Raw genomic sequence first — 10,032 nt, forward strand, 5'->3', positions numbered from 1 at the left:
ATTATTTTAACGTTATATTTTATTAATTTTTTATTAAATTTATATAAAGTCTCATTTACTAACAAGTAATAGGTACTAATGTCCATACGAGGCACCGAAATAAGGCGTGCAATTGACTCTGCGTGCCTGTATAATGTGCCGCGCTGGATAAATTAATTTTTTTTTTCATTAGTAATAATAATTTTTATATCAACTAGTTCTTCCCCCCTATCAGCCACTGTGAGCTCGAAACTGTTAGAACCATTGCTTGGAGTGGTCGAAATTCACTTTTGTGAACTATACTATGACGTAGTGTCGGCCATCATTCTTTTCTAATTGTTGCTGTCGTCGGCCATTATTCTTTTTCAATTGTTGTCGCATTGTCACTGATGTCGACCATTACGGTTTTTTAATAGATTTATAGTAATCAATGATTAAAATTTAAAGGAATTGTTTGTAAATAGGTTTGCAACACATCGTACACTTGAGAATAAGAAATTGCTGATACTAACTACGTAATACTACTTCGCCCTGTGCTAACAGCACTCATAATTTCTTTTACATATAATAATAAATAGGTGTTTTTTAGTTTACGGTAAAGGGTAGGTCCTCAGCAGGCCACAGTTGCGAACCTAAATGATAACAATGATCGTATTAAACCTCGAAGAAACAATTTTGGCTTCGTTTCCAGGAACAAGAATGACTTAGGGGAATCACAAAATTCGCTATTTTTTTTTAAAGATGAAAATGTACATCGTAATAAGAGGAAAACAAACCACAATATTAATAAGGCAACGCAACAGTATGATACTTNAATATAAAAATTCTCGAACCCGTCAATAAAATTACAGCCAAATTGAAAATATACTCGGTTTGCAAAATACAGTTTCATTCACAAAATTTAAATTATTATTACTACAAAACCCTAGAGAACTTTCACTATAAGGTAAAGCAATAAAAACATTTTCTGTGTGGTACTTTTAACTTTATTACTTTAAGACAAAGGAATAAATTAGTACCTATCTACTAAATAGTTCTGAGACCAGTTGAACCGTAGCACAAATAATTGCGTATTCTATCATGGTTAATCCTCCTAAACGTTCTGGATTTCCTTCATTGTTACAACACGTTGAAAAAATAAATTGATGGCAATGTTGTTTACCCTTTTGCCTGACGAAAAGTCAGCACAAAATCTAGCCGCGCTGTGTTCTAACATTTTTATTTTATGAAGATTATAGTCAATCAAGTTGATACCTTCATGCCTCATGAACATTTTTTAATTTGGGTTTACAATTTTGTTATTAAAATTATTTTTTTAGCATTAGAATGCAAAAAAAGCTTCTAGTTCAAATACAGCAGTAGTTATGAATTTTTGAAAATTAGTCTTCAAGTCAAAAATCACCAAATTCTCAAATTTTCGGTTACATCTATTTCCCAAAATATTGAAAAAAAACCCGTAAATAAAATTTCCGGTAAATCGATGGTTTGTAAAAAGCGTCCCACATAATAGGTTGAAGGTACCCACAATATGCACTGTTATTTCTATGCACACCCGAGATAAAAATGTTCAGTCTCTCAGTCTCTGAAAGCGGTACTCGAGTCTCCGTCTCTCAACAAGTCTCTCTGGTGTCGCTGAGAGAGACTGTCAAAAAAACCGTTTAGCATCTCTGAACGAGAGACTCGGGACGCTCATAGAGAGATCCCCTTTTCGTATCCAGTCTCTGAACGAGAGACTCGAATCTCTCAATAAGTGGTGTCTCGATAGACATGGTTAAAATTTTCAACATATTTCAAAGATCCCAGTCTTTCTACGAGAGACTCGAGTCTCTCAATTTGTCAGTTTTATTCATTCAGTCTCCCTGTGAGAGACTCGAATCTCTGAATTAACAATTTTATCGTTCGAGTCTCCCATACAGAAATTGTGAGAGATCCATAAAAAAAACCTAGGCAAAATAACTGAGAGACTGTGAAAGACTGTGAGAGACGCTCTCCGAGACCCTGAAAGACTCTGAGACCTAGATTAGATTTCTGTTCGCAAATAGTTAAGGACGTGGGTTGTTGTAGTTTTAGGGAAATGCGAAGTTTAGCTCAGGATATTAGGAAAGAGGAGGTACGTGTTAAACCAGTCTTAGGACTGACGACCTTATGATGATGATGATGATGTTTTACTTCTTTCAAGTACCTTGTACTATTTTATTCCCTGAAAGGTCAATTTATATTTTGAAAGAAGGATAAGTTCTCGAGTTTTCATAACCCTCATATCTATAGACACTTTTCTTTAAGAGTCATTACAAGCTATTAAGGCAATTATTGTGTCGTTAAATAGAAGAATTTGTGCTTAGAAGATATAAAAAAACGTACCTACCTAAGTATTAGAGAGAGATACTGAAAATGATTGTTTAGGGCAGGTATAACAAACCAAAATGTAGTGGTTGCTTAATGGCACTTAATAAATCACCCTAATAAGAGTGACATTAGTTGACTATCTTAATTTTTCTGGATCAAGCAGTTCCTAAATAAATCAAAATATTTCTGTTTGTTTAACATCTAAAAATAATCGGGCTTCGTACTTTTCTTAAGAACGTCCTAAACTAACCGAAGCGCAGATTCTAACTCTACTGTGTGGCTGGAATTTATTTAAAAAGTTTAAGCTTTTTTTTTTAATAAAACAAAAACGAAAAGTGCATTCAAAAAAGCGCTTCGTACTTGTGTAGATAATAATAAGAACTTTGATTTGAAACTTCGACCATTCCTCTAACTTGTATACATCAAGAGTAATCTATTTAATAAGATTTAAAAAATCTCATTTGTCTAGAAACGACTGACATGGGGCCTTAAGACAGCAGAGAGACTGAGTCTGTATTTTATCAAAACTGTCTACGGCACACCGGGGAGATTCAATGACAGTTTCAACAGAATTCTGACCACCATGAACTTCTTGCTCTGTCTACGGCGCACTGGGGAGATTCAATGACAGTTTCAACAGAATTCTGACCACCATGAACTTCTTGCTCTGTCTACGGCGCACTGGGGAGATTCAATGACAGTTTCAACAGAATTCTGACCACCATGAACTTCTTGCTCTGGTTGCGTGCCTACACGTAGAACCACGTACGCCGTGAATTCAGTTTGGCAAGTCGATATCCATATGAACTTTGTTAAAAAATTTTAAATTCCATAAAATGTTGCAAGAAATTTGGACTTTAGACTTTCTACCAGACGCTGCCACCTAAAATTCATCTTTTCCATGTTGGAGTCGCAATAATTATATTTCGATACTGTGTCCCGAATGATAGCATAAATTCTAGAGCAGTAAAAACTTTATACCGTCTCCTTTTTTATTTTTTGAATCAAACGAGGATTGTTGTTAATAAAGTACTTTCATTTATTAATCGATTGAACGTTGTTTGAATGAATTTTTCAATTTCGGTGGTAGGTAAAGTAAAATTAAAAAAAAAAACGAATGTTCCTTAAAAACGAACTGATAAATGATCCAACTGAAAAAGTGCCAAACTTTAACAAACTTCGAATGCTTTTGATGTAAATTAAACCGCATACAACAAAAGCGGTGTTAAAATATAGATCTTTTTCCCTGACCTACTTTGATTACAAAAGAAAAATATAATCTTTCAAATTAATACAAAGGTAGGTAGGTACTCACACGAGTTTCGTAGAAAATATCTAATGATACTTTTAATAGCGCAATACAATACGTCGATCATTACAACTGATAGCCGTAATGAATGAGTAACTGCTATAGGTACATACATTAATATACTTCGTTTACTTTCTGTAGCGATGTGACCTTCAGTTTGACCGGCGCAAAGTAGAAAAGAACAGCACTAGGTCAGAAAAGGAAGGAGATAACTCTCGGTCAAACTCTTAACCGGTGAGGGGCGTAGAATCCGTACAGTACTGCACGGAAAAATTGACCATTTTATCCACTACAATTGCATTGCTCAAATGTGCTGTTATTGGTACCAATTACTACTGAAAATATCAACGAGATGTTTATTAATATTTGAAGACATATTAAAGGCTTTAACGCTTGTTTTCGACTCGCACTACTATTAGTGATTGAACAAATTTTTTGGGAGGTACTGTATGAAAAATTATGTTTAATGAACAAGAGTCGGGAGTAGAATGAGCTTTTTTCTCCCTACCTACGATTTTGCCAGCGCGCATCCAAGACAGTGGAAGGGCACATCGTTAGAGAAAGTAAATGAAGTATACTATACATGCACGACTAAGGCGCCAATTGATAGTCATTTAATGGCCTACGGTCCAGGGTTATAAATTATACGCGGTAACACACACGAAGACTTTATGTACCAATGAGAAAATCTTACGAGAAATGTCCGGAATGTTCGGTAACGATTACAGAAAAATGTAACTAGTATCCTAAGAAAGTGAGTCTATCTGTTAATGTCAGGCGATATAAATTCGTAGCATAACATAGGTGATATGAACACACAGTAAAATAACCCGAGTAGAAATTTCATAGGGATCAGGTTTACTAGGGCGTATTTTATTAGGACACTTAAATGTGGTTCTAATCCAGTACTAATATAAAAATACTTACTAGGCTGTGCTTGATCAGGTCCTGATTTGAATTGGCTGATTCAAGCCCTACTATGGAATTCTCTATTTTAGCCTATCTGCCCTGATGTGGTATGCCTGACTTTACCCTAATAGGCTGTGTCCGATCAGGTTCAGATCTGATTTGCCTGAATCAAATCGTATTACATAATTTCCTATTTTATTCAAAATTTATTATCGTAGTAAATGCCTGTTACAATCTGCATTATCAACAGGGTGAATTTATAAATGTCTCATGTTAGAAATACTTCAAAAGTAGGTTAAAAAATGATAAACGTGACTTCTAAATCTCTTTTTTCTTTATAAACATATGTATGTATCCCGAAATTATTATTATTACGAAATGTTGCCAATTTCTTTTTATTGCCTTTTCTGAAAATCTCTATAAAAAGTCCCTATTTTTAAGAAGGTTTTTATTACCTGTTAATAAGAAAGAAGAATTTTGAACATAATTAACATAAAATCACATAAACATCACCTACTCATGGAGATAATGTATGATCAAAAACTAGCTGTAGGTATTGCAGAAAAACATCAATAAAGTATCCATTTTCACAGTTGAACAAATTCTTGATACGTTATGTAATTATTAAGTAGAAATCATAAAAATACATGAAATTATTCCTATTTAGATATTCTATTTGTTTTCCTTAATTCATACCTCCACTGAAGAGAACACTTTAATGATTTATTAGTTTATTAGTCAATTAACAAGCTACTTAAGGATTTGTCGCAAACCACAATGAGTAATACTGGCATACAAATTAGAAATATATATCTAAATAAAAAAGTAAAATCAAGAAGAGAACGTTAACAAAATACGGAAACTTTTGACTGAAGACACTCGAAAACCAGTTATCCATTATCTTCAGTAAAAGTTGAACTTACCCGCAAGGATCCCATACTAAAATTCCCAATCCCGGACATTCGCTGGCTCCTACTTCTTCACAATCCCTCCTGTCACAAACACAAGCTGGTACAGATGCACTCGAGCAAAAAACAGGAACACATAACGCAAACACCAAAAGAATTTTCATCGTTATCTCCTTGCGAAATAACATCCGTTTTAAACACCGAAAAATTCACATGTTTTCTGAAAAGTCTTTTCAACTTTTTATCCTCGCACGAATTACGTACAGTGCATACGTAAAACTTGATCTTATGACGTATACGGATTACGTTTTATGAATAATACGTAATAAATTAGTTAGTTCCTCGGGTCACTTCTTGAGAACGCACGCATTTCAAGTTCCGTAATCAGTTGGCGAGTTTGTATCGGACGATTTTTGCGCAGGACAATTCGGTTTCGAACCTGTTACGGGGTAGAAGTTTGAATGAGAGCTACCCTTTGCTTGTGGTCTTATAATGTAAGCTCTACGCGGTGCATGAGCGCTCGCAAACGCATGCGTCCCCGTCCGTCGCATACTTGATATTAATAAAGGATTTGCGATTAATTATGATGTATTTATTATTTTCCATTATAATTATGTACCTATAGTACTTACACCATCATCATCGTAAGATCGACAGTCCTAAGACTGGCTGGTCACGCACCTGCACCTTCTCAGGGCAAGAGAACTGTAAAACAATCAAAGTTCTAAGTCAACGCAAGCGAAAGATATAGCCGTAGATGTCGCATATTAACGATAAACAAGACCAAGACTGTCCCAGCCTTAGTATTGGTCTTGGTTTTGCCTATTTGATCTTGTTCTTGGGTTTGGTCTTCCTCATTTAATCAGATAGTTACGTTTCTTTAAATAATTCTTCTAACCACAAACTTTTCCATTTACCAACACAATAACTATCTCAAATAATGAAATTTTCTGTCACACATGCGGGCTTGTCATTACATTTAAAGAAAATAGTATCGATAGCTGTGAGAGTTATGAAAACTCGAGAACATACCCTTCCTACAATACATAAATTGACCCTTCCTCTAACGCATAAATGGACGTTATAGTAAACAAAATAGTACAAAGTACTTGAAAGACGTAAAAACTATCGAAAAACAAAAAAAATGGTTTGTCTCTATATTTCACTCATGTGTTATCCAGACATAAGCATTGGGGGATTTGCCCTAAGGCCCAGTAGACCCGGGCCTAGGGCGGCCAGATATTAAGGGCGGCAAATATTGCCAAAAAAGTTACTGATGATAACAATATTAACAAGAAATAGCTCAATTGCAAAGTATCTTAATATTTGAAAGGTTCGCGTACCGTATGATTATAATCTTCCTAAATCACTATTTTTGCGTATCAAAATACAAATAAGTCAATACATCCCTGAAACCTCGGAAAATATTATAAACTAGCTTTATAAGCTAGCTTTTAGTTAAACAATTTTCTGAATCAATTAAAAGTGGGAATAAAATAAATTCATGAATTATGTATCTAGTCTATAATGATGGGTGCTGAGAAAGGGGTGGCACATGACCTGGGGCCTAGAGCGGCTAGGACTGCAAATCCGCCACTGGACATAAGACCAAAGAACACCATCATTATAAGGTTGTTAGTCCTAAAAGACTGGTTGTACATGCATCTCCACTCTTTCCTATCCTGAGCTAATCTTCGCATTTCCCTAAAACTAGAGCATTCCACATCCTTAACTGAACAGTCAACTAAACTAGGTCTATCTGTACTCCATTCAACTCTTGCCCTGAGAAGATGTCCTACCTACCGATCTACCTCGTCCATTTCTTAAAGTTTCTATCCTTTTCTTTTCTTCCATGCTTCGCACCCGTAAATTAACAATTCGCTAGTGTAGATGTGACTTCTTTTTTGTTGAAGGCGACTCGACTCTACGCTGTCCTCAGTTATCTTATATCTCTACCGCTCCTTCCATCCTGAGTTATATGGCTTTCTAGACATCGACAATCGTCTCCTATTTTATATTCGCTCTTTTCCCACATTTTCTTCCTCTGCATACCAGTACTTTTGTTTTAATTTTATTTATTTTCATACAATACTGTTTTATCAATACCGCTTCCATTTTATTTAATGTAATCTGTAACTCCGCCTTACTAGACGCTTATCTACTTATGGATTATTCATTATTATCTTTCGACATAAAAACTCATTTTATTCATGCAATTGAGAGCTTCTAAGAATGAAGTAGGTGCTTGTCTTATTAATAAAAGATGGCTGTAAACCATAAGGCTATTTCTGGTACATCTATTCAAGATATCTGGAAATCCTCGTACAGAATCCGTTTTTGTCTTGTGGCTATGAGAGTTGAACTTCGACATTTCCTGAGCTACATTAGATCTGTTATTTTATATGTATGTATATAAAAATGAACTAGAGACAAATAACAGACTCTTCTTTAGGATGAATAAAAGATCAGTAATTTCAATCGTACCTTTTTTAATTAATTTCGCCGAAGTATGATCGAAATATCCAATTTCATTTTTTTTTTCTTATCTAGTTTTAGGGAAATGCGAGGTTTAGCTCAGGATAGGAAAGAGTGGAGGTACGTGTCCAACCAGTCTTAGGACTGATGACCTTATGATGATGATGATCTAGTTTAACACATATTAGTTATCACGTGTGATTGAAATTAATTACTAATACGTACATAAAACTTACTAACAATAAAATTTGAATTTGCTTTCTGTAAATTAAAATAGCAAAGGTGTCCTTTAAATTTAATTTTAAAGAATCCTTCTGTTTAACCTACCCAAATTAACATTTAGAACATTTCAATTTCTAGAAACGAACTAAGTCTTTACTTTGTCATTTATGTAGACCAGCGAATCAACGATAAAATGGGTAAGTAAAATTGTATAGGGTTTCAAGTCCCAATATTTTATCTTCCCAGAGAAGATTTCCGATTCCTATACATATTGATGATCGCTGACTAGAGACATGAATTTGTATACGAAACATAGACGATTTACAACTTTAGTTCCCTGTACGAACCGATGATCCAGCTTAATAACAGTTGTTAGATGATCCGAAGCAACCAAATAAAAGCATTTTTTTGGTTAATACCAAGTGTTGTCATGGTCGTGGCTCATGTTCTTCTTTTGCTTAGTAAAACATATAGACCTAAACAAACTTTACGATTAATTTTCTGTCATAAGTATGTATTACAATTTATAGTTAACTTTGTAGCAAAACTAAGAAAATTTGTATATAGTTTGCAGTAAATTGCAGACCCTACATCATTAGATGAATTTATGCCTCCATTTACAAATATATACTATATAGGAAACGGAAATTTAAGTTCAAGGGATTATCCTGAAATTATCCAAACAATACGGTCCCAGGTTTCACAAATAGTCCCGAAATTTGTGTATAGTCAAGTTATGAAAACAATATAATCAGTCGACCCTACGAAGATCTAAACTCCGTAAATACCCAAAAGAATTATAAAATTTAATTTAGTCATAATTATCTGCATAATTTTGTTATTTTTATGAATATTATCATTCGTTTTCTTCTTTTTCATTCAGAAAAATTTTTAGTTTGCAAAGAACCTTTTTTTCAAGGGGGCGGCCAAAAATGATAAAAATTCAAAAGATCTAATGATGATTAAATAAACGAAACATCACATATAAAACATTAGTTTATCAGTTTTGACAGGCACCCTGGAAACAAAAACCATTAATTTGAAACTTAACGGTCAAGACATTGAAGATTAACACTGATACTGTTTCCAATGAAAAATTACTGTGAAGAAACATTATTTCGATTTCAGAACCATTGTCCGGATTTTCCGGACTGGTACCAAGGCTTGAGGTTTTATACCATAGTTCCAAATATCTTACCGATTGCAGGATTTGGAAAACACAGTAATAGGGTATTTCATTTTTAAATATTAATGTGAAAATTCATCTTCAATTTTTTACCCACTATAAACTACATCAGGTCAATAGGGTGAAAATTTATTGCTGTTGTCACACCCTACCCTCGCCGGGAATCGAACCCGGGACCTTTGGCTTTACGTACAACAACAGCAACAACAACAAACCGTACTTATTAGGTAATAGATCTGTCGAACTAATTATATTAGTAATAGATATATGAAACGCGTTGACATTTAATAGTGGTTAAAATCAAATATTAATGTGGAAATTCATTTTCAATTGTTTGCTCACTATAAATTACCTCACGTCAATTAGTGGTCAGAGTATTCGTGCGTTAAGCCAAAGGTCCCGAGTTCGATTCCCGGCGAGGGTGTGACAACAGCAACAAATTTTCTCTCATTAACCTAAGGTAGTTTATTGGGATCCGTCAAATGGGAGGAGCCTAAAAACATGGCGCCGATTAGGGAAAATTTATCGTAGTTCCTATAATGTACCGTGCAATTTCCAAGTTTTTAAATTACGATAAAATGATAAGTATTGACACAATATGTGATTGGGCTGACACAAAGCCTCGGAAAGGAAATTTCGTTGAAGGTGAGCGTGTTTTTAATGCCAATCACATTATAAAATTCGGAAATAACAAATCC

The 10,032-nt window shown here is 34.4% G+C and overlaps 1 protein-coding gene across 1 annotated transcript in view; it reads right to left on the reverse strand.

Annotated features, from left to right (window-relative positions):
- Nucleotides 1-5,907, reverse strand: part of LOC108736499 (single insulin-like growth factor-binding domain protein-2) — a 143,823-nt gene extending 137,916 nt beyond the window's left edge. Inside the window, exon 1 of the mRNA XM_018468951.1 lies at nucleotides 5,467-5,907. Within this exon, the coding sequence (XP_018324453.1) occupies nucleotides 5,467-5,639 (173 nt within the window). The 5' untranslated portion in view covers nucleotides 5,640-5,907. The remainder of the gene's footprint in view (nucleotides 1-5,466) is intronic.
- Between the last annotated feature and the right edge of the window lie 4,125 nt (nucleotides 5,908-10,032).

Source organism: Agrilus planipennis, unplaced genomic scaffold (genome assembly GCF_000699045.2).
Source record: "Agrilus planipennis isolate EAB-ADULT unplaced genomic scaffold, Apla_2.0 scaffold175, whole genome shotgun sequence".
Classification (NCBI taxonomy): domain Eukaryota; kingdom Metazoa; phylum Arthropoda; class Insecta; order Coleoptera; family Buprestidae; genus Agrilus; species Agrilus planipennis.